The 24,857-nt window shown below is 35.5% G+C and overlaps 2 protein-coding genes and 3 non-coding genes across 6 annotated transcripts in view; 2 read left to right on the top strand and 3 right to left on the bottom strand.

Moving 5' to 3' along the window:
• The window catches only part of LOC128680916 (facilitated trehalose transporter Tret1-like), a 38,355-nt gene extending 26,070 nt beyond the window's left edge, over window positions 1–12,285 (bottom strand). The window contains exons 1-2 of the mRNA XM_053764404.2: window positions 12,215–12,285; window positions 11,892–11,963 (exon numbers count right to left, since the gene is read on the bottom strand). The gene's annotated coding sequence lies outside the window, so the exon portion shown is untranslated. The remainder of the gene's footprint in view (window positions 1–11,891; window positions 11,964–12,214) is intronic.
• On the top strand, window positions 4,060–4,131 carry TRNAG-UCC (transfer RNA glycine (anticodon UCC)). The gene has a single exon. It is a non-coding gene; the product is annotated as a tRNA-Gly (tRNA).
• TRNAG-UCC (transfer RNA glycine (anticodon UCC)) lies at window positions 4,211–4,282 on the top strand. Its single transcript has one exon. It is a non-coding gene; the product is annotated as a tRNA-Gly (tRNA).
• Window positions 12,286–15,995: 3,710 nt separating the features above from the next.
• TRNAG-UCC (transfer RNA glycine (anticodon UCC)) lies at window positions 15,996–16,067 on the bottom strand. The gene has a single exon. It is a non-coding gene; the product is annotated as a tRNA-Gly (tRNA).
• Window positions 16,068–19,291: 3,224 nt separating this feature from the next.
• Window positions 19,292–24,857, bottom strand: part of LOC128680763 (facilitated trehalose transporter Tret1-like) — an 80,004-nt gene continuing 74,438 nt past the window's right edge. For both annotated transcript variants that reach the window (XM_053764145.2, XM_053764146.1), the window contains one exon: window positions 19,292–21,765. In XM_053764145.2, coding sequence (XP_053620120.1) covers window positions 20,731–21,765 — 1,035 coding nt within the window. In that variant the 3' untranslated portion in view covers window positions 19,292–20,730. The remainder of the gene's footprint in view (window positions 21,766–24,857) is intronic.

Here is a 24,857-nt window from a genome sequence, read left to right as displayed (position 1 = left end):
ACACGTGTATAAGTGATTTTATTTATCGCAATGAAAAACCAACAATGCGTATGTCGAATCTGACAAAGTTTGGCAAACTGTTCCAAGCAAAAGGGTACTTCTAGGGCAGATTCTAGTTTCCGAGATATTTGAGATTTTGCGAGAAAAGATTTAAAATTGGCATTTTGCGATTAATGCAACATGCAAATAGCTACGAATTCATGGAATAAACGTCTCTAATTCATGTGCACAACGTGAGAAAATTGCAATTGTACACGTTTACTAAACTAGAACTCTGTTCAAATTTTCAATGTCTGTTTCTCAACAATTTGATTTTTGTAATTGTGAACTTAGATATTTTTCCAATAAATGTGATTAAATTTCATTGTTCTTTTATTCCATATGATCAACCAACTATTTAACTATCTAAACCCAGCCTTAATACCATACAAGTGGTACCTAAACGCTTGGAATGGAACGCCACTAGATTGGTCGTCGTAAATAAAAAATAAATATATGTTGAAGTAAAAATAATTCAGTTTAAAACCACTTTATTAGAATTATTAGTAGCAATGGCAAAGTAAACAAAAAAACTTTTCTTGGTTCACGTACCAGTATTTATCAACACGGTGCTAATTCGGACTCTTTGACAGTAATGTAATGTGTAAATAGAAAATAGAAGGTTTGTCTATGGCAACACCGTGAGACAATGCATAAATGTAAGTTCATTGAACTTGAAACATTTTTATGACTTGAGTTGTACGCCGTGAATATTTCAAAAACGACTTAACCATTGACAGATCCTACATACCTTTTGAATTTCATCAAAATCAGACCAACGGTTCGAAAGTTATCGCGTTACAAACATACTACATACATACAAAAGTAGAATGATAGACCTCGCTCGCTCGGTCATTTATTTATTACTAGCGGCCCGACCCAGTTTCGCACGTGTAAAAACATAATAAAATTATACATCTAAACCTTCCCCTGAAATCACACTATCTATTGGTGAAAACCGCATGAAAATTCATGATGCAGTTTTAGAGTTTATCGCGAACAGACAGACAGACGCGGTAGTGGACTTTGTTTTATGATGTCGGCTACCCACTATCGCCGAACTCGGACAGGATTAAACCACCTCGTAGGATTCAAACCTGGGCCCTTACGATCCAGGGGTGGGCGCTACCGCTCCATATTATACAAAATCAAGACATATACTTCAGGTATATTAATACTTAGAATATATATGTCTTGATTTCGTATTAAATACAAAATCAAGAAATAAGCTCCGGGTATTACGTGGGAATTTCGGGATAAAAAGTACCATAGGGTACCGCGAAGCCGCGAAGCGCAGCTCTTATCTCATATTTCTTGAGCCATGTATATGCGGGTGTCATTCCAGGCTATATTCTAATCTAAACATGTACCAAATTTTATAACAATCCATCCATCAGTAGGCCTCTAGATTTTGCGTGAAAAAGTAAACAAACACACATAGAGACATACATCCTCACAAACTTTCGCATTTATAATGTAAGGAGGATATAATTTATATATCTATAGCATGACGAACCCATCGTGATTCTGACAGAAAGTAGGTCAAGGAATTAAAGAGCTAAAACTGGAATTATACCCTTAAGCCTTCAGACAATGATATTTTCGTTTAAATCTGTTTTAGGAAAATATAGAATCCTTTTTAAATTTTAGACAAGCAGTGATGTAAATGTTTATTGTATATACGAGTACAACGATTTTTCAAAGATTGGTTGGCAATGTGACAAAATTTGATGATAGTTTCAGAGATTATCCGCCTCAAATATACAAACTCACAAAAGCTCACCTCTTTATAATAATATAGTAAGTATAGATTGAATATTCAGATACGCAGAACTTTCATGCCCTATTATTTCTTTGTTATTATATTTTGTTGTAAATCTAATATTCCAGGCACGGTATTATTGGAATTCCCGTCGCGAAGGATATCGATTCCTGACGAGGTCCTGTGTTCAGGAACCAAACCAAACTTCTATTTTAGAATTATTTCGATATTGGTTAGGTATACCTAAGCAGTATCTAAATAATTTAACATATAGCTCAAATTATTTTGTAAATTTTTCGAAATGCTCATTTAGCGCCTGACCCGAATCTATTCCTTCACATTCATATGACACAAATATTTATGACACAAGGATTTGAATCTGCGACCTTTCCGGTCACAGGCGCTGCTTTTATGCGAAAGAAAATTCTGCGAATCAGACTGAATTTGGGTAATGTGACCTACTAACCGTTACACTGATAAACCTACGTACATGTGAAACTAAAGTTTATTTCAGCCAATAAGATAAATGAGTAGCAATTAAGTTCCGAGGTAACACTACAACCCTTTTAAAGGATTATCCTACAATCAACCCAATCAATCGTAATCGAACTGTAGTCCACCGGGTCGCCCATTTTATACGGTTAAACTGTTGGTTTGTTTCTAATGTGTCTTGTGTCTACAGTGGGAGCGATTCTTAATTCTTCACCTCAGACTATTGATTGACAGGTATTGATCTCAAAATTCCCACGGGAGCGAAGTCCCAGCAACATCTACTAGTACATAATATTATCACGTCTATTTCCCATGGGGATAAGCATTCTTATATAATACTAAATGTTGCCCGGGGCTTCGCTCCCGTGGGAATTTTGAGATAAAATGTAGCCTATAGCAATCTTGGATAATGTACCTTTGTAATGGTGAAAGAGTGTTTGAAATCGGTTTGGTAGTTTCGGAGATTACCAGCCTCAAACATACAGACACACAAACGCTTACCTCTTTAGAATAATAGTACAGATGAACGAATGTTGTTGGAGACATTGAGGTAGCCACATTGGGGGAGCCTTAATTGAGTACATAGATTTATCAAAGCTTACTTGCAGTCGGTCGCTACGTCGACCTTTACTGCTTAACCGGGGGAAATATGGCGACAGTCACAAGGACCGTACAGCCGAAACAGTAACAGCTCAAAGGGCTCCCAGGTGGGAACGAACCTCGGCTTTGGGTGTTACTCGAAAAATGGCCAGAGCGGTATATTGCTCAAGGTGCCTGAAGTGCCTATTGCGAGAAGCGTCCTGGTGCCGCCGGGCGGTACCGAGTGTACTCGTATGCTGACGATGTCCTATAGCATGTAGAATGCATGGAAGATGATATATCATCACTCCAAGACCGGACATAGTGGATGGAGTGCTAGAGAGCTAGCGTTAGAAGCTAGAGAATCTAGTCAAGGACAGAAACGTTTGGAAAAATGTAATTGCCCAGTCTTATATGAATACCCTAATTCGAAGTGATATTATAAATGCGAAAGTAAGTTTGTTTGTTACCTCTTCTCTATGTACTTAACGAATCTTTTTGAAATTTTGCATACATGTAGTTTGAAGTATGGAGAAGGACATAGGACATTTAATCCCGGAAAAAATAACTGTTCCCGTGGGAATTTCCCGCGGGCGAAGCCGCGGGCAGCAGCTAGTTCTTTAAAAGCCTAAATAAATAATCAAGCGGGAGTGGAAAGCAACTATTGATATTGTATGTTTTCTTACTAGGAGACACTGAAAGTGAGATGAAAGAGAATTTTAATAAAGACAAAAATAGATGCAAATTGAATACACCGTAACTGAATAAAACCGGATTAAACCAGATTAATCTGGTACGCGTTAACGTTGAAACGGACGGGTCGGTGACATGTCACAATTCGATTCTCCAAATGGATTGGAAAATGGATAAAAGGTTTCCAGAATTTGCCAGCGTTAATACAGATGAAGATTTATCTCATCTGAGCGCTATCTCGGTTATTACTCAGCAATTGAACGTCGAAGCCCAGGGTCCGATTTACTACTTTTCCGTCACCACTTCGGCATTCCTATCGAACCCAAGACTTCCAAATATCGGACGGACGTGATAGCCATTACGCTACAAGTCCTGTAGGTATTATTGAAACAACTGATATAGTGCTAACAATAGCGACTAATGAACCATTCAATAAATTGTTCTAAATTTAAATTTTTACATTATTGTCTTGTATTTCGAGGACAGAAGCATCAGCGTTGGTGGTGTAATGGTGAGCATAGTTGCCTTCCAAGCAGTTGATCCGGGTTCGATTCCCGGCCAACGCACATTTTTGTTTGACCATTGAAATTATAGATGTAATATCAGGAAATAATGAAGTTTAATAATTAAAATGCTACATTATCAGCGTTGGTGGTGTAATGGTGAGCATAGTTGCCTTCCAAGCAGTTGATCCGGGTTCGATTCCCGGCCAACGCACATTTTTGTTTGACCATAGAAATTGATTAGCTGTAATATCAGGAAATAATGAAGTTTAATAATTAAAATGCTACGTTATCAGCTTTGCTACATTATTAAGGAATGTTATATATATCAGGTTTCACTACTACTACACAACAATGTACCTAAACTTACACACGACGCGAAGATTGATGGTGACATCCATTACGGGAGGTAGAATCGTACAGAACGGTATTTATAATGTTACTTTTAGTGGTTCCGTATACAAGGTGGTAACCTGGTGGTACAAGGTGGTGGTACCAGTAGGTATCAAACGCTAAACCTAAAGACTACTCGGGTACATCAAAACAAGCGACATTTATTCTATGACTTTTCGTGATTTGTTTTTCATATAAAAAAAAAAACATAATTTGCGATTCTACACGTCTTTACTCTATGTAATAGACAACCAACACGAGACAGTACAGTAGCGTTATGTAGCGTAATCGAACATAGAGTTAACGTTTTATAGAAACGATATTAACATTAAAAGAAAGGTTTTTTTGCGTTAGACAAAATTACGTTTAGACAAAAGCCGTAGAACAAAAGATGTTAATCTCTATGTACCTTATGCGCCTTTGGAAGGTTACGCGTTAGATACCAGTAACCCTGCATATTTTAGACCCTATTTTCGATTACCTGTTTTACAATTATGAAGAAACGATAAAATTTAGTTTAATATAATATAGTATCGGGAAATAGGGGTTGTTCCCCATACAAAGGAACACGACCGCACCGCACGCCGCCAGAGCTAAGATGGAGTCAACAATCCATCGCTAACATTTTCGTTTTATAGCCAACACAGTTGGTGTGAAAACATGTGACATTTATGAGTCACTTTGCCAATGAGCACACATATGACATGCGTTACATCAAGCCAGCACTTCCCTAAAACTATGTTCAAATAGGAGGCCAAGTTACTATTGTCCAAGTTATCTATAGGCTTCATAATAATTGTTTTTTTTTCTGAGAGAATATTTTTGTGTCGTTTATTTTAAATATTAATAATATATTTAATATATAAAATGTAATTTTCTTTGTAATAATATTATAAATGTGTGTTTCCAGACTCAAATAAAATTACCACTAGAACACGGAGTATGTCTTTGAAATTCAATATTGAATACAAATCTATTCCCATAGTCTCAGGTGTGTCGTTGTGAGCATCTGGCGCAAATTGAGTTTCCTTTGAATATGGGCAAACTGTCCGACCAATCGGGACCATTGCCAAATCGCCCAGTTTCGTTCCTTCAACCTAATCACGGGCTATTGAGATAAAACAGTGGTAAAACACTAAAGTCGCCTAAAGGCATCCGCCTTTTGGCGACTTTAGTGTTAGCATTATTTTCGAAAAATGTAATTTACGTATTTTCAACCATCGGAGGCAGAATATATAGTGCGATACTTGAAGAAGATTCAGACCCTAGTTATGTATTTATGGTTATAACCGCGCGAAGCCATGGGGCGCTTTGAAAATATTATATATACATATTATGAGTACAATCGAATTTTTGAGTAAATTTCCTATCATACCATACAGTACGTACGAAGCTATAAAACACCCAATAGATTCAAGTAGGGCTAAAACGAGACTATTTAAAAAGTCTCAAGTTTCCCCAACTTGGGAAGACGCAGTAAATTTGAACGGTGTAAAGCGAATGTGTACAAAGTTTTTGATTGTTTTCGTGTGTTTCATATGAAGTTTAGAGTCGAATTCACCACTTTCTGATAAAATATTTTGCAATATGACAGATAAAACTTACTGCTAAATAAATCTGCCTGTTGTGATTAGCCAGATAGTCCTATTCGACAACAATTATTTTTTAACAGAAGAAGTGAAAATGGTTTGCCAAGTGTGAGTAATGTGATGTGATGTTGATGACTTTCGAGTTTTACGGAATCACAAAGCTGTTCGATATGTTAGATTAAATGTAGGTATATAGGAATATAGGTTATATGCCTAATGCCTATATACCAGATATAGGCAAACCCTTAGGGTAGGTTGTACTGTCAACTTTAATGTGTCGTAAATATAGTCGCGCCGTCTCTGTCGGGAAATATACGTCCTCTTGACGACCTCGGTGGCGCAGTGGAAGGTTCTAGCTACTGAACCGAGAGGTCCCGGGTTCGAACCCCGGTCGGGTCATGATGGAAAATGATCTTTTTCTGATTGGCCCGGGTCTTGGATGTTTATCTATATATGTATTTGTTATAAAATATAGTATCGTTTAGTTAGTATCCCATAACACAAGTCTCGAACTTACTTTGGGGCTAGCTCAATCTGTGTGATTTGTCCTAATATATTTATTTATTTATTTATTACTCTTATATACCTTATACTCAAAATTTACTTGATAAATAGGAATAATTAGATCTTTTCACTACCTGTAGCTATTTGATTTCTCCGCCGGCACTGTAATAAGGAAAAGTAGAACGTCGTGTGTAGTTAAAATTTAGCACACATTGCCTTGGGGTGGCCATAAATTTGAAGCGGGACAGGACTCCCAGCCATAGATGGGTTTTCGCCCAGTACTTTTGCCCCGACGGCGCAAACTGGACTTATAGTTGGGTTTAAGGAACTTTTTGGAAATAAACTAGGGTAATCATAGCAGTAATCCCATGACGCGCCCAGACGCTCACATTTTATTCTAAGGAACCGTTGTGTTTTGTTTTAGTACTAGCCGCCCGTCCTGGCTTCATTCGGGTAAAATCATATTTTCAAAAGTTTCTTGATGACGAACGAAGTGACTATTAAATTAAGACCAAACGACTATAACCAAACCCGTGGCGGAACCACACCCTAGAAGGAGGATTCACAGCCGGTTGTATAAATCACAGCTGAATCTTTAAAATTTTAAGGCTATTTTTTACGCTGACCCCGGGCTTCGCGAGTTCACAGCTCCGAACGCACCGGGAACATGCAGAGATGAGTGAGAGATTTATAACCCATCCATTTCATATTATCGGAATATCCCATGTTCCGTTCCGAATTTCGTCGAATCACGAGCCTAATTATTCGTTCACAGGTGTAATCGATTGATCAGTGGGCATCGATTCAATTAGTCGATTATTTGATGGAAATATAATTTGAGTTTTAGATGCGAATTTTGAAGTCTTTTTTTGATTACATACGTATACGAAAAACGAACGGATATATTTGATGGCAACATATACTTAAATCATTACAAAAACATGAAAAATGTTTTCCTAGTATGAAAGAAAAAAAATGTAGTTTCAAAAAAATATACGTTTCCTAACAGCATAATTACTTTATGTACAAAGTAAATACTAAAGATAATTCAAAACATTTATTATCACAGCAACTATGTTCTAAAAAATCATCGACCACGACTTTCAATCACAATTATTACGAAAGTGAAAATGCAATGTTAGCGTGTATAACTACAATTAGTGTGCAGATATGTTATTATCACATCACTAGTTGAAACGTTGCGATTGAGTGATTATGTTTTAAACCGAAAAAGCTGCGTCCCGGGGCTTCGCTCCCGTCGTGATTTCTGGATAAAGTGCCCTAAGTGTTATTCCAGGTTATGCTCTACCTTTGTATCAAATTTCATAACAATCCGTCCAATAGATTTTGCGTGAAAGAGTAACAAACGTACACACATATATCTTCACAAACTTTCGCATTTATAATTTAGTAAGACAAAGAAAATTGGGAATTTCCAAAAAGCACAAGGTTATAACTAAATACATTTATATTACGGGACTTGGCACGATCTGTAGAGCAACTAATATACTTCCATATAGACAGATGTATAACAAATATGATTAAAAAATTTAACATATTCCCTTAGATCATTGTTAAAATTTATTGAGATAAAATTAGCGAATTTTGTTTGCACAACGTCTAAAAATGAAAAAGTTCAAAATTACAGAGCGAGCAATTCAATCCGAAAACAAATCAGCTCAACAAATTCAACGTTATATCTATATGCACAAGAATGAAAGTCGTAAAATTCTTACTAACGTGACTTAAAAATTACGCATGTGAAGTGAACAGACCCTAATTTTCCAAATAACAAAATATATTCCTCGGTACTCGACGTTTCGACGAACTAATTCTACTAATGTAATGTGGAGCGCGCCCTTGGACGGGTCCGCAAAATTTTTCCGACATTCCCTGCCCACCCCCGTGACCTGGTCACCCCATCATTATCTATATAACCTTACTTCTATTGTATGGAAACTCGTAATCAAAATGATATTACGAAAACCGTGATGTTAAAGGCTGATTGGGAAAATCTATATCAATTTGGTTTTGTATTACTAGCAGTTCCCCGGGGCTTTGCTTCCGTGGGTATTTCGGGATAAAAGGTACCCTATATTCCAGATTATATTTTACCAAAATGTCTTTTTACCTCTCTCTCACCTGAGCGAGACAGACAGACGTGGCAAAGGATTTTGTTTTATAACATGTGAGCATATAATAATAATAATATAATTTATTTCGGAAAAAAATCCATAGAAAGGGTTAGCAACATTGTTCTTAAAACTATTATTAGTAAAGAGAAATTTATTTAACATTAACCAGCGCCGGCCTTGAGCCAACATGCGTCTGATTCCAATGCCTTAATATAGGGCAGCAATAGCGAGTCCCTATCGCAGCCAGGAGGTTGTTGGAGCTGTCTCGGACGCGGCGCCACACCGAGGCCACCCGCTGCCGCATGATAGTTTGGAAGCTATCTATGCGAGCCTCAGCAAACATTGCCGACCCGCTGCAGTACCGAGGCAACCCCATCCACGTCCTGAACCCGTTATTATATTGAACGCGCAGGGCTCCGAGCGACTTTTGAGTATACTCTACCCATAGACTGCAGGTGTAGAAAGATTGACAATAAGCTCTAAAGAGTGTTTGTTTGACTTCCACGTTACACCGCCTCATCAGACATGCTCTCTGTAACCCAGTGCCCCAGGTACTTAAAACGTGTCACTGTTTTCAGTGGTACGCCGTGAAGAGTTACAGGTGGGAAATTGTAATCCTTATTTTTACATTTAAAAACTACAAATTCGCTCTTTTTTGCATTGTACCTGAGGCAATGAGAAATCACGAACCTCTCACAAATAATTATCAGCTTTTTGAAGCCTCTGATTGATGGGCATATACGAGTAGATATCATTATATACCTATGAAATGAAAATTGTTTAATAACATTGAAAGCTTAAAAACTAATTTACGAAATGGACTTCAAGGCCTACAATTACTAAAGATTATTTTATACCCTTTAATCGGCATGGGTATAATGGAAATTATCAGTCATGCAACGAAAGGCCTAGATATTTTAGTCATTAGCTGTATTAAAGTTATATAAAACCTATTGAAAACGAAAATGCACAAAAAAAGAATTTCCCAAACAACTTTTTTTTTGTTAAAATTCGTTTTTCAGTAAATAAATTTAAAAGATATCATATCTTTTTTCATTAATAGGTTAGTATATAAATTTAAAGGCAGTCGAATATCATTAGATGGTTTTTAGTGCTTTTTGCTTATGTGTCCGTTCCTTATGTTCCGTATAACTCATTATTGTCGATATGTCGAGTACTAAGCAACGAATCGCGATGAAACCTACTGATTTCAAGTTAGACCACCCGCTATATAAATTAATGTGAATTCCCGCATAAAATTCCATCCAGTACGTTAGACAGTTAGACAAAAATTCTCAGAAAATTGCTTTGGCTTATATTGGACTTTTTGAGACACTAGACATTGTGAGACTGGACGTTATAAGACACTAGATTTTTTTAACATATTATACTTTGTAAGAGTCCAGATATTATCAACCTAAATTTCTATTAACCTCATAATTATTTTTCTTAAATATGTTGAACTCTAAGTTTATAACTACCGAAGTTCTCCCGAAGATTTTCCCGGACCCAAAGCCTTAACGAAGATTGAAGACTAAAACTTTGGCACAGTTCTGATGGATTGTACGTCTATTTGTCTTCGTTTTTAGCCCACGATAAATAAATATATATAATGATAATGTCCTCTGTCTAGGATTTATTGGAATAAAACCGCGTGTTTCTGTGAAAAATCAAGATATTTATTTTTATAGCTAAATCAATATTTATAAACTGAATTAAGTTTACCATTAACAAAAAATGTACTCACCTGTGAAAAATCAAGAAACAACATTAAAAGATCCTATTCCAAAGATTGTTTAACTAATTTGTAACAATAATATATAATCTAACAAAAATAAATTCGGCATGAAGACCTCGTTAGACCAAGGAGGTCGTCAAATATGATTTATGATAGGCTAGATATTGCCCGGGGCTTCGCTCCCCTGGGAATTTTGAGACAAAATATAACCTATAGCAATCTTGGATAATGTACCTTTGTAATGGTGAAAGATTGTTTGAAATCGGTTCGGTAGTTTCGGAGATTACCCGCCTCAAACTTACAAACTCACAATCTCACACCCTTTATAATAATAGTATAGATAATTTTTGTCCAGTTAGCCCTAGGCTAGCCCAACACTTGTGAAACATAATTTTTAACACCGTTTTATATGTAACATTTAGGCTATCTGGTACTTTATCAGCGAACAAGAGTTAAGTATAAAAAAAACCACCTTGAGAATTTGCCAATGTATGTATGAGGTCGACTGTACCTCTATATGAAGCATAAAAGTTCATTACAGCCCCAGAATGGAAAGATAAGAAAGTTCTTTTGGAACTCGCCGATATGAGGGTAGTTTTCTGACAGATAACCCACGGATATTACCAGTAAGGGTCAGTTGCACCGCCAATTTTGACGTTGACTTTAACTTGCGTAGAAAAACGCAAAGTATGCCCTTTTGTCTGAAATAAAGACTGCGCGCATGTTAAAGTCAACGTCAAAATTGACTGGTGCAACTCACCCTAAGTTACCGTTGTCTAAATGGGTCCGGGTAAATTGGCGCTAACATGGTGCTAACGGCATGACTTTGTGCGTGTGGTCCCGCCCTATAATAGGATCTATAGATATAGGATAATAGTACCCACAGAACAACAATGTAAAATCCTCTGCCGCTTCTCTCTGTTTGTTCTCTATGAACTCAAAAACTACTGCACTGATTTTCATGCGGTTTTCACCAATGAGTAGTGTGATTCCTGAGGATTATTTGTATAGGTTTATGTGTATTTTTTAAGCGAGCGAAGCCGGGACTGGGCCCTAATTGTAAATATTGTAAACTCAATAAAATCGGTTCAGCCATTTGGCTGCTACGATGACACAGACATACAGATACACAAACACGTTAAATTATACTTCCACTCCTGTAGTCGGGGGTTAAAAATTAAAGTTTATTCGTATTTTTTTATGACAAATGACTTAATTTCTCAGAATTACCAAAAATGCCTTGGAACAACTCGTCGTCTCGTCGATAGTTAAAAGCTTACTAAAACAAATTACTAAATAACTGCTTTTAAAACTAACCTAATATCACAATCAGTTTTCATTGTCAATCACTTCGGAAATTGGTTCAATAATGCTCGTTTAATTTTAGTTTTTCCGTTATCAGGCAAACAATCTGAAACTAACATTAACTTGTATTAGTTACGCATTAAATATAAAGCGACTTACTTGAACAAAACACATCATCCACATAAAGGCATCCTAAATTGACAGTGACTTGATCTTCCTCAAAAGAACTGGCTGGAAAAATAATAAGGTGGCAAAAAAAAAAGAAAAATTATGAAAGGAACATTGGGAAGGAAACGTTTAACCAAAAGAATTTTCGGCCCAATGTCAAATGAAAACAGTTTACGTCGCGGATCCGCATTGCGTTCGGAAATTTTCGAATTTGGAATGTTTTGTTCCTATAATACAAATGGCCAGTAAAATGTTTCGTTTGACATTGGCTGGAATTTGTTTTAAATTTTGATTTTGGAATAGATTTGATTTGCCTTGATTGGTTAGATTTTTATTTTTGAGCGTCGCGTGCGCCCTTACGCGTCCGTTTGGCGGCGCTTCGCCGCGGCGACTGGCCTAAACCACCCCTTGTAGGGGGTTGCTTTCTATACTTATGTGTTTACATCTTAAATGGGGTGCACGCAGAGTAATGTGGCTCTAGGGGCACTTCGTTCCCGCGAATGGGGCTGAAACTAACTAATGTTACGTTTTTAGATACGGCTTATCATTAATAAACTATCCCAAAAAAAGGAAAATATTATTTGTATTTCGTGCCAAATAATCTCCAAAGGTCTTTTCAATTAATAACTGAATTAACGTTTAAGGATATTAAATTATAATGTACTTGTTCAAATCAAAACTGAATTCGTACCTATACATTTTAGGGCTCAAAGAAAAAATACTTTTTAGAATCGCATCTTACTAATATTATTAATAGGAAAGTTTGTGAGGATGTATGTATGTATTCGTAAGTATGTTACGCTTTTACACAACATCTACGGGACGGATTGTTATGAAATTTTTTACACGGGTAGAATAATAAATAAATAATATAATACCCTGGAATAACACATAGGGTACTTTTTATCCCGAAATTCCCACGGGAGCCACAAGTCCCGGGGGGCAGCTACTTAATGTATCGTATGAAAAAAAAAAAATCCATTTCATGACAGGCACCAAATTAAAGTAATTAATATGTGCGTTGGCCGGGAATCGAACCCGGATCAACTGCTTGGAGCAACTATGTTCACCATTACACCACCAACGCTGATGCAATTCCAAAGAAACATGTATACGAAGAAGATACTATAGGTACCTGCGCAATATAGTTTCAGTACATGTAATACCAACTAACTAAGTAGTTGATCGCGAACACGATAAATTTTTACAAAATTGTGAATATTTCAAAAACGACTTAACCGATTTTGTTGCACCACGAACTTAAAATAAAAATTCTATGTGACAAATCTTACATACCTTTTAAATATCATCAAAATAAGACCAACAACGGTTTGAAAGCTATCGCGTTAAACACAGATTTGTAGGTACACCTCGATCGCTCGATTCGCCCGCCTGATCAATTATTATAACAAGGAAGATATTTCACTTACTATATAAATATAATATTTATAATATTTCAAATAATATTTTCATCACTTACATTCTCGTTATCATATAACAACAAAATATGTAAATCACTTACATTCTCGTTATCATATAACAACAAAATATGTAAATCACTTACATTCCCGTTATCATATAGCAACAAAATATGTAAATCACTTACATTCCCGTTATCATATAGCAACAAAATATGTAAATCACTTACATTCTCGTTAATCAAAAACCATGGAATAACAAGAATGCATAATATAATTACACTATATTATATTAACATATATCTGGAGCGTAGCATTACATGGATGCGAAACATGGACACTCACCAAAAAGGATACCGACAGATTAGCCGCTTTTGAAATGTGGTGCTGGAGAAGGATGGAAAAAACAAGTTGGACAGAGAGAAAAAGCAATGAGGAAGTGCTGGAAATGGTGAACGAAAAGGGAAGACTGCTCACAGAAATAGAAAATAGAAGGGGAAGAATGATTGGTCACTTGATACGACACGACGCCTTGTTTAAAACTATTTTTGAAGGAAAGGTGAAAGGAAGAAGAGGTCCAGGGAGACCGAGGAAGAGTCACGCGAGCAACTGAAAGAGAAGACAGGCGTTGTGTCGTTTTGAGACCTTAAAAGCAAAGCCGAGGATATAGAGGCGTGGCGTATACTCCACCGACAAGAGCATAGCTCTTAAATAAGAAGAACAGAAGAAGATATTAACATATACAAGAACAAAGAGTATTAACATATGGACATAATTATATATTTTTTTATACATATACATTTTGATGTTGTTTAAACGCGCAAATCTCGGTTTGGTGTCACTTGAAAAATTATTTCTGTAAATTTTGTCGTCCAAATCAAAGGGGACCTTATGGCGGCTGGCACTTTTAGGTCTTTATTGCCATTGTTGGAAAGACGATAATGGCGTAAGTTACCGGACGCCAGAAGGTCCTTTTTGATTTGGACGACCGCAAATTCGCATTAATAAGGCGCTATGAATTCTAATTTATATTTCAGAATCCCAAATTTCATGCAGCGAAACGATTTTATACTTCCATACATTATATTGCATACAGATGTACCATCGATATTAATCAATGTCCACTGTAAGAATAAACATCGCGCGTTCAATTAAAAAAGTAAATAAAAAACATAAAAAAAAAACAAATCATTTGAGAGCTTGGTAACGAGTGCAGTCCATGCCCCAGGGAAAACCAGTATACACTGCATGTATATCTGAAGATATAAGTTTTGTTTCTTAACCCTTTCATTATGCTGGTAGTTTGTAGCTTTGATAAATAAATAAATAATAGTATTAATTTAAAAAATATATACTGATATAATAAAATTCAGGTCACAAGCGGGAGTCCGTGTCCTGATTTTTTTAAATAGCAACGACATGTCCCACTGCTGGGCAAAAGCTTCCCCACTCACATTCCATGTAGATCACCCTATATGTAAACAGATTAAAAAATTAAAAAAGGAATCGAATTTTCAAAATTTCGTTGATAAACTTTTGTGACATTTTTAAGGAAACCATTAAAATCCACACTATTATTAAAATAATTTAAAAAATTAAAAATATTTAAAAGATTAAAATTAAAGAATTAAAATTATTTAAAAGATCTACATGCAATTGTATGTAGATTTAAAAAAAATATAATTACGCGGGCCACACCGCGATTTTATAGCTAGTAATGTTATTGCATTGTTCTGTAACAGATCTCAGGACGTATCTGCAGAGCGCATCTCGTGAAAAACATTTCAGTCAATCGATAGATTACAGCGCAGTTCTGAAACGGACTTATGCGATAGCCAGCGTGTTAGAAAGAGACGACAACACAGCTAAGCCTCCAAATTGTCACAATTATTTCCAAGAACGTATATCATTTCTCTATTCATATTATAATTCTCTATATATATATATTATTCATTAATATTCCTCAAGAATTTTGGTGAAGCCGTAGTGGTATAATGCATAAGACGCCGTGAACCGAAAGGTCCCAGGTTCGAATCCTACTCGTGATGGCATGAGTTTATCAAATGAAATAATTTATTTTATTCACAAATTAGACCTTCACATGACTCACTAAGAAATATTAAATAGCAATTGCTCAATAAGCTGTGCGCTGTGCTGAAGCGGTGGTGGTGTAATGGTTAAGACCCCCGCCTGTGGATCGAAAGGTCCCAGGTTCGAATCCTACTCGTGCCACATGAGTTTGTACACCAATCTGACTCATGTTAGTAGTTTTCATCGACCACCACTTGCTTCCGGTGAAGGAAAAACGTCGTGAGGAAAGGTTTCCTCACGATATTTTTCAACAAGTGTGCAGGTGCACACTTGTTGATTGATAACTTGTGTGTGAAATGGAGAAGGCAATGGCAAACCACTCCATTAATAATGCCAAGAAAGTTGTTACGTGTATTTCGTTCCATGTAATGACCACGACCCTTAGTCATGAGGAATACGACTATAAAGAAAGAAGCTCAATAAGCTACAAACTACTGATAGTAAACCTTGTATATCAATCTGACTCATGTATAGCTTCTGTTGAAGGAAAACAATATTAGTAGGAAGGATTGTACTTGTATAATATAATATATAATATTTTGTACATATAATATTAGCTAATTAACTTTTCCGAAAGACTAAAATGTGCGTTGGCCGGGAATCGAACCCGGATCAACTGCTTGGAAGGCAACTATGCTCACCATTACACCACCAACGCTGATACTATTCATTCAGTATTTCTAAGCCTCTATAAAAATTAACTACTTATGTACATAACATTGAATTATTTGCATAGATGTTTTATGAATTATGAAAATACTAGGTTTTACCCGCAGCTTCGCCTGCGAATATCTCCTACGGGAACGGTTACTTTCCGGGATGAAACGTCTCTTCCCCATACTACAAACTGTGTGTATGCAAAACTTCAAGAATATTGGTTCAGCAGATAGAACGTGAAGAAGCTAATCAAATGTATGTTACAGGGTTACTGGTATCAAACGCAAAACCTCCTAAAGACTACTTGGGTACATCAAAACAAGCCACTTTTATTCTACTACTTTTCGTGATACAATTAAATTAAATAAGTATGGAGAAGGACAACGAGTACCTTTCATCCCGGAAAAAACTATTAATCGCGTGGGATTTGCTATAAACCTATAAATAGGTAGCGCCAATTATAAAATCACTAGATGGCGCTGTGTGTATCTTAAATGCGCTATGGATATTTTATTTCAAGTATGGCAATTCCATTTCAATACGAAGAAAAAAATGTTCCCGAAGGCATTTAAAAGGACGAAGCCGCGGGTAAACAGATAGTATACTTATATTCAAATAGGCTCATCAACTCAATTATAAGTTTTCCTGAACAGATTTCCCATTAACGGACCTAAGTAGGTACCTACATAAACTGTAAATCAGATTCGAGTGCATACTTCAAGAGGTACAGTCAAGCGTCATCTGATATCCCACATTGATCTCTATTACCATGGTAATACAGGCTAATTTGTAATGAATTGCTGTTTAATGTTGACTGTACATCAAGTGGTACCTACTCGAGTTGAATCACTGTCTTGTCTCGAGTGGTCTTCAATTTCCTTTGAATATTTATTTTTGTATTAATGACTTTTAAAATTAAACTCTTTGATTTATTTGAAAGAGTTGAACATGAATCTTACTATCTTACTTGTTTAAGAAAGTTTAAAAACTTCTAACTTTCCAGTCCTCCCACAAAATTGTCATAAAAATAACACCAATCCATTGTTCTGTTTCACGTAAAAGAGGAATAAACAAACATAGTCATATATCATTATCAAGTATGGGTATGAATATGCGGCAGAAAGCATAAATACGGAAAAAGGATTGTAGGTGTTTATGTATAAATACGGAAGAAGCAAGAACGACGCAAACAATGATTGCCCATTTTACTTTATCAGGCGCTATTCAGAATAACACGTAATGCTCTGGAAATGGCAAAACAATAGGCTGTTAATTTTATTACTGGAAATATTAATATCAAATTAATCTGAATCATATCGTTCATTCTTTTTGTTAACCTCTGATACGAATTCGAAGGGTGTTACGGAGGTGTAAAAGAGAACGTGATAGGTGAAATGCAAATGTGTTGTTACTTCAAAGAATATTGACAAATTTCTGTCCAAATGTGTGTTCGTGGGTACAGTCAGCACAACAACCTACCCAAATTCATTGCAAACTCGCCTCTATTAGCGCGCCATTGAGGTTTATGCAGGGTAACTTGATGTGCTGTTGACTGTACGTTGAGTCACATAAAGGGATTTATTTTTAGATTTCTTATTGTTATCCTCTAATATTTCTTATAATATTACCTATTCTCTAATGGTAAAAGTTAAGTACAAATAGACAAGAGTGAGGTGAGTGGTACCTACCCTAGAAAAGGACTACCCCAGATCCTCTCACCGGTGTCGAAAGTGGTGACTAAGGGACATCATATTTGTCCCTAAAGGCTATGGCCTAGGCAGCTGATAGGCAATAATAGATAATGTGGTGAATTGATGTCACGTGGACGGCCAATTGTAGATAAAATTACATCTTCACCGGGCTACGCGGCGCAACAGCCCTGAATGGAACCGGGATTATACGGAGATGACAGACATAAGGGTTTCGATATTATTACCATTAGTTTCTTCTTCATAGTCGTATTATTCATGGATGAGAGTCGTGGTCATTACGTGGAATGAAACACACGCAACAATTTTCTTGGCACTATTAATGGAGTGGTTTGCCGTTGCCTTCACCATTTCACACACAAGTTAATAATCAACCAGTGTGCAGGATTCCTCACGATGTTTTCCTTCACCGGAAGCAAGTGGTGGTCGATGAAAACTACTATATATTAGTCAGATTGGTGTACAAACTCATATGGCACGAGTAGATTTTAAATTAATAAGACTTTATCTACCTACTTAGTCTTACATAAGGAATGTTTTTAGCTTAACAATCGCACAAAAGTCATATTCGCCCCGTCAACGAATGCTAGTGGTAGGAAGCGATGGTAGTGTAATGGTTAACTACTCGTGCCACATGAGTTTGTACACCAATCTGACTCATGTGTAGTAGTTTTCGTAGACCACCACTCGCTTCTGGTGAAGGAAAACATCGTGAGGAAATCTGCACACTGGTTGATAATTAACTTGTGAAATTATAGTGCCAAGAAAGTTGTTGTGTGTTCCATTCTACCACATTCTACGTAGTGATCACGACCCTCAGCCATGAGGAAATACGACTCTGAAGAAGAAGACTCATATGGAGTGTTAGGAGCGCCCCCCCTCCCCACACCTCTCAGGACCCCGCCATTGGCTCTCCGTGGAGACGTGCGCGAAATTCGACTTTACGAACCAAGTAAATAGGGCTGCTTATAGCTTTAATTTAAATACTTCATTGAATACCACTATCCCATGACAGTCATTAGAAGTACAATAGCTTTTTTATTCCGATGACCACATTTCCGGGTTTCCCTATTACACAAAAGATTGGTCACTATAGTATTTTATGGTCACCATAATTGTCTGATTTTTGAGTAGCATTGAAATGCTCTACACGCTCACTAATTACATAGAAGTCAGAATAAGTGATAATTCACAGACATACACGTCACATTTTAAATCTTAAAAAGCGACAAGCTACTGACATTCCGGAATTATTGATTTATCTTCATAATCTCTCTCTCTCTCTCACTCTGTAGTTCTTTCTCTCGTTCATCTGTGAATTTTCAACGTAAAGCATTACAGCTCATGGTCTGTTTTTCAACTTCTCATCTGTGTAGGTACATTTTTTGGCATCCTTAATTGATAGACAAATCATTATTATATATAATAGAGTTGCCTCTTCTGCCAAGGTCATTTTAATATACATTTTTATGTGAATATTACTATAAACGGTCAGGATAAATGATATAAAAAAACCTTGTAATCGTTCACTGAATTTTTTATTTAAACACTTAAATTCGATTATTTAAGTACATTGTAAAATACTTGTAATCTATATTATTAAATTATGGCAACACGCTAAATTTAACACTCTTAACAATTTACATAAATATATATGTAGTATAATCATTTATAAGCTTACAATACTTATATATTATATACAATTACTAGGTAAAACAATTTCATTATAAAAATCTTCATCAAGGCATCTTTTAGCACCACTCATTTGTGATATAATTTCTTATAAAACATTTAAAATACCTAGTATATATAATAACATATATACATTTTTAAAATCAATATTTTTCACTGGATTTCATTTTATATTGTTCAAGAAATAATTTTGGTTTGCCAATAAAATAAATTTAAAAATTTAATAATACACATTTTCTACCCGTATAATATAATAGCTCATTAAATTATACTCAACACTGTATAATAAGGTTATGCTTAAATTATACATATTTACAAAAAATATAATAAAAACATAAACTTAATAAACTGATACCATTTTGTAACATTCAGTCAGTATTTCATCAAAATTTACTTACATAGATTTTTAATAAAATTTTCTAAAACACATATTTCGTTTCATACAATTTTGATATATAATGATAATTTATACAATATAATTATGTAGGTAATAACATTATTTTCCATAATCTACTTCATAAATATGAAAATAATATTATGTTTACATTGTACATACAATTTTGTTTGGTTATTAAAGATAATTCATTTTTAATATTAATAATAACTGTTGTATGAAATTTAATCTGCAAATCAATCGGCAACTGATAAATTGGAAACGAAATATATTTCTACAAGTTTAAAATTATAAACACATCAATTATTTGTACATAATCAGTCAATATTAGATAGGAGAAATGATTGTGTGTTATCAGATCTTAATCAATTCTCGATAGATAAAACCAATACAAATCCAACATTGACCAATCTTACTAGGTATGTTTACATTTAATATTGTGATGAAAGGAACTAGACGAAGGCGCTATACTGGCCATTTAATAACAAAAATATCAGAAGACATCAAAATATATCATATTTACATATTCAGTCAATCGCATTCACAACTACACTTAATATAAAAACTTTCTTCAAATATTGTAATTGTGTAGATATAGATAGCAACAAAAATGCTTTTAAATAACCAACAGATGACAATAAAAATATGAATTAAGTATACAAATCGTTCAAAGTTATAAACAACAGTGTGGCTCATGAAATGGAAGGCACTAATACTATACAAATGCATTTTGCACGCAACAGACTAGGTGACGACAACAAAACCTCTAAAGGAATCGGCCATCTCAATATATCTGCGAGATAATCTCTCAATGATCACTTTTACAGCTTAATACTGCACAAGACAATACCTACACTAATCATTGTAAACTACCGATTAATACATAATGATTCAACGTATTTAGGATCCATTTCATCTATTTCACGACCTTTAGTTTCAGGAACGAATAGCACTACAAATAATAAACATAGCACCGAAATCCCTGCATACATCCAAAAGAGGCCATGTAGCCCTATATAATAAATGAAATCAGGAACAGTTTTGACATTGACAAACCCACATAGATGACTGAAACTTGTAGCTAAAGCGCTACCAGTGCTTCTATATTCCAATGGGAATAATTCTCCAATCAATAAAGAAGATATAGGACCAATGCCTAATGAAAACGCGATAGTGAAAGCTAAAGCACACACCAAAGGAATCCAGTCGTAAGAAGCGGCGTCGGCAGTTACAGTTAAATTTGTTGAGTTTCTGACAACGTCTTCGTAATACGCATAAGATCCAAAGCCAGCTAAAGCTATTGACATCATAAAACCGCTCATAAGTAGAAGAGGAAGTCTCCCAATGTTGTCGATGAGCATGCCCGACAAACATGACGCTAGAAGTTGGACGACACTAGTAGCTATTGCACCTCCATGAGCGCTCATGCTTCTAAAGGTCTTTCTAAACATAGGCACAGCGTAAAAACTGAAGACTTGTGTTCCAGTGAATTTCTGAAAGAACATTAACCCACAGGTAATCAAGACAGGTCTGATCATTCTTTTGGATAGAATCACTTTTAGTCTACTTGAGTGACTGTCGTGATATTGTTTGCTGGCGTAAATATTCGTGCGGATTGTAGCCAATTCTTGGCCGATATCTGCTTCAGGGCCGCGTAGCCACTGAAGAGATTTTTCGGCCTCTTGCTCCTTTCCTCGAAGGAGGAGAAAGGAAGGGGTTTCAGGGACGAAGAGTAACGCGAAGAATAGTAATACTGGGGCAGCTGCTACGACCAAAGCGAGTTGGGACCAATCGAGGTAGGTCCCAATGGTGAAGGATATCAGAATACCGATGTGGCTAAGTATCTTCAAGACTGAACTGAGGAAGCCTCGTATTTCGGGGACAGCTATTTCGGTTACGTATACCTGTGGAAAAAAGAGAATTATTGTAAGTATGATGTTAAAACAAACCACCCATTGACATTGTGTATAGGTCAATGTAATTTTTCTTTAAATACAGTGAGCAATAGTATTCTAAAATTCTTAGTTAAATTGCAAGTCAACGAGTCTGCAGCACGCGTGTGAGTCCCTGGTGTTGCAGATGTCCTTTGGCTGCGGTAACCATTTCCCATGAGGCCAAATAGGAGGGCCGCATGCTTGTACCTATTAAAAACTCATTTGGTGCCTTAAAATAACTATTAAAATCAATATTTGATGCGCCTCTAAACAAATTTTAAATCAATTAGACACCTTCATTAGTTTTAGTCCACTAATTTTCATAAAATTTCACGGCTTCTTTTGTTAATTGTCTCAATAACAATGTTGTTGACGGACGTAGAAATACTCTGATTATTGTTAGCCATTATGTGGAAAGAAAATATTTTGACACGTAGAATAATTGTTATTAGATTTCATTTAAACTTGTAATATTGTAAAACAAAGATGTTATTATTTAAAAATATATAGGTTTCTTCAAGATCTGATCAAAAACTACTTAAGAAAATTTTTTTAGAGAAAAATCTTTCAAATTATCAAAATCGATCTTCGCTCAGGTAAAACCAGTGAATTATATACCTAACCTTCCTCAGGAATTACACTATATATTGGTGAAAATCGTACAAAAATCCGTCCGGTGGTTTTTGAGTTTATCGCTTTCATACAGACAGACAGACGCGGCAAGGGACTTCTTTTTATAATATGCATATTAACATGTGAAATTAACATTTAAAAAGCTAGTTTAAATTCTAGATTTACCATTCAGGTATACGCATTTTATTAATTACATTCAACTTACAAGCATAATTAGCAACGTAAATTCAAAAGAATAATTAAAATTACAAACTTAAGCTCGTCTAATGGTTAATTATACTTTACAAACAGATAAACAAGTGTTCAATAAGCATAAATATAAATTTTCAATTTGCTATTTCTGTGATGTATGTATGTATAGAACATTCGTAATTTTATTTATGGTCTTAGAATTGGCAAAGAAGAAGAATTATAAACTCTTCTTATTATAGTCTATTTCTCAGATTTGGAGAAAAGAGGGGCGGACTTGTGAAAAATGTATTTTATTTGCCATCAAGATGTTGTTAACTAAAGCGTTGTGCAATCCAAAAAGTTAAGTAATGACGCGACAAACTCTATACAAATAGAATTCAAACCTAGAAACTTTCAACAATATTCAGGCCTTCGTTTTTTCGACCAGTAGTAGTAGTTTACTTAATATAGTGGAAGCCTTCGTTTATTTAATGCACATTTACACAAAAATGTATTGCATATTTTATAAGCAAGAACGTTAAAATAACGACACAATTAAATTGTATTTTATTTAAGCTTTTTCTAAACTGGCAACACTACGAAAAAATAAAGAGAGAGTCTTGACGGTTGTTTTCACTTGGCAAGTGGGATCATTCGGTAACAATCGGGCGAAACGTGAACACGTTGTGGAAGAATAATAAAACTAGTGAAGTGATTTTGTGTGTTTCATTTGGAGTGAGTTTACAATAATAAAATAGAATTTGACTAAAATTTGTTAGTAACAAAAAGTTTAGTACGTAGGTACCTATTGCAGCATTTTTACAAGCAAAATTTTCAGTTATAATGACGGCCAATGCTTTCCAATCATCCTAGGTCATTGACCGTTATACCTAGCTAGGTTTATACCGCATACCTACGTGGCAGTGAAAAGCATTTCGTAGAATAAATTTCAAATGATATTTCATACGCTAGTTTCCATTCGCATTATGTTGTAAAACGCATGTAAACGCATGTAAAATGTTCCGAGTCGATTCACTACGGTTCATAACACTTAACAATTCCAACCAGAGGTTATGGAGATAAATTTTCCATTATTGGTGCAAAGATTCAATTTGCAGAAGCGTCACAATTGTTATTTTGTAGCGAAAGAGACAGAACAAAAAGACAACTGCCAATGATTGAGTATTAGACACGTGTTGTTGAGTCTATGAAACTTAATAGAAAAGTCTGTCAAAAATGTACATATATTTTACAATACATTTTTTTTAGGGCCGTCCATTTTTTAATTGACCGAGCGAGGTCTAACATTCTACTTGGGACAAAAATATTTTTTTTATATGTATATGTATATGTTTGTAACGCGATAACTTTCGAACCGTTGGTGCGATTTTGATGAAATTTAAAAGTTATGCCAATAGAATTTTAAAGTTCGTGGAGCATCAAAATCGGTTCAGTCGTTTATGAAATATTCACAATTTTGTAAAAATTTATTGTGTTCGCGAGGCCTAAGTTCGCGGCGAACAATTAGTATTTTTAAGTTCACTGCTTGGACTTATTGATATAGCCAGTTTTGTACGTTTTATTCTATACTAGCGGCCCGTCTCGGCTTCGCTCAGGTAAAACCTTAATGAATTATACAAAAAACCTTCCTCTTGCATCACTCTATTTATTTAAAAAATCCGTCATCAAAATCCGTTGCGCAGTTTTGAAGATCTAAGCATACATAGGGACAGACAGCGAGAATTGACTTTGTTTTATACTATGTAATGACAATAATAGATTAAATATAGCTTAAAAGAAACAAAAAATATTTCAATCGTATATCCGAATAACTGAGCCTAATTGCGCAGCAGTGTTAATGTTTAGGTATTGAATAAACAACCATTCTATACTTTATATTCTATGGTCGCTTTGTCGTACGAGAAAATGTACGTTTTTACCATAGCAGCATGGACTGAACGTAAAGTGATGCAAAATATATTTATGAGATTTTGTATCGAGTACTTGTACTTGTGTGAGGGCACGGGGTAAGGCTGAAGTTACGTAAGCGAACTATATGCTCATTCCGGCTCCACACTGTCGCCGAACTCAGACACATACTGATGCATATAACATTGCGTTTTTAGTACGATTGCTTTAATTTACCGCAACGAAAAACCAGAAATGTATACCGAGTTCGACCTGTACAACGTAATAGAAAGTGTTTTGGCAAAAATCAGGCCTATGCTACTCAGTGAAGGATTCATCAGTCTCTGTGC

The sequence above is a fragment of the Plodia interpunctella genome, chromosome 25 (assembly GCF_027563975.2).
Source record: "Plodia interpunctella isolate USDA-ARS_2022_Savannah chromosome 25, ilPloInte3.2, whole genome shotgun sequence".
Lineage (NCBI taxonomy): Eukaryota > Metazoa > Arthropoda > Insecta > Lepidoptera > Pyralidae > Plodia > Plodia interpunctella.
The sequence above is the reverse complement of the archived record's forward strand: the minus strand, read 5'-3'. Positions and strand labels throughout refer to the sequence as shown.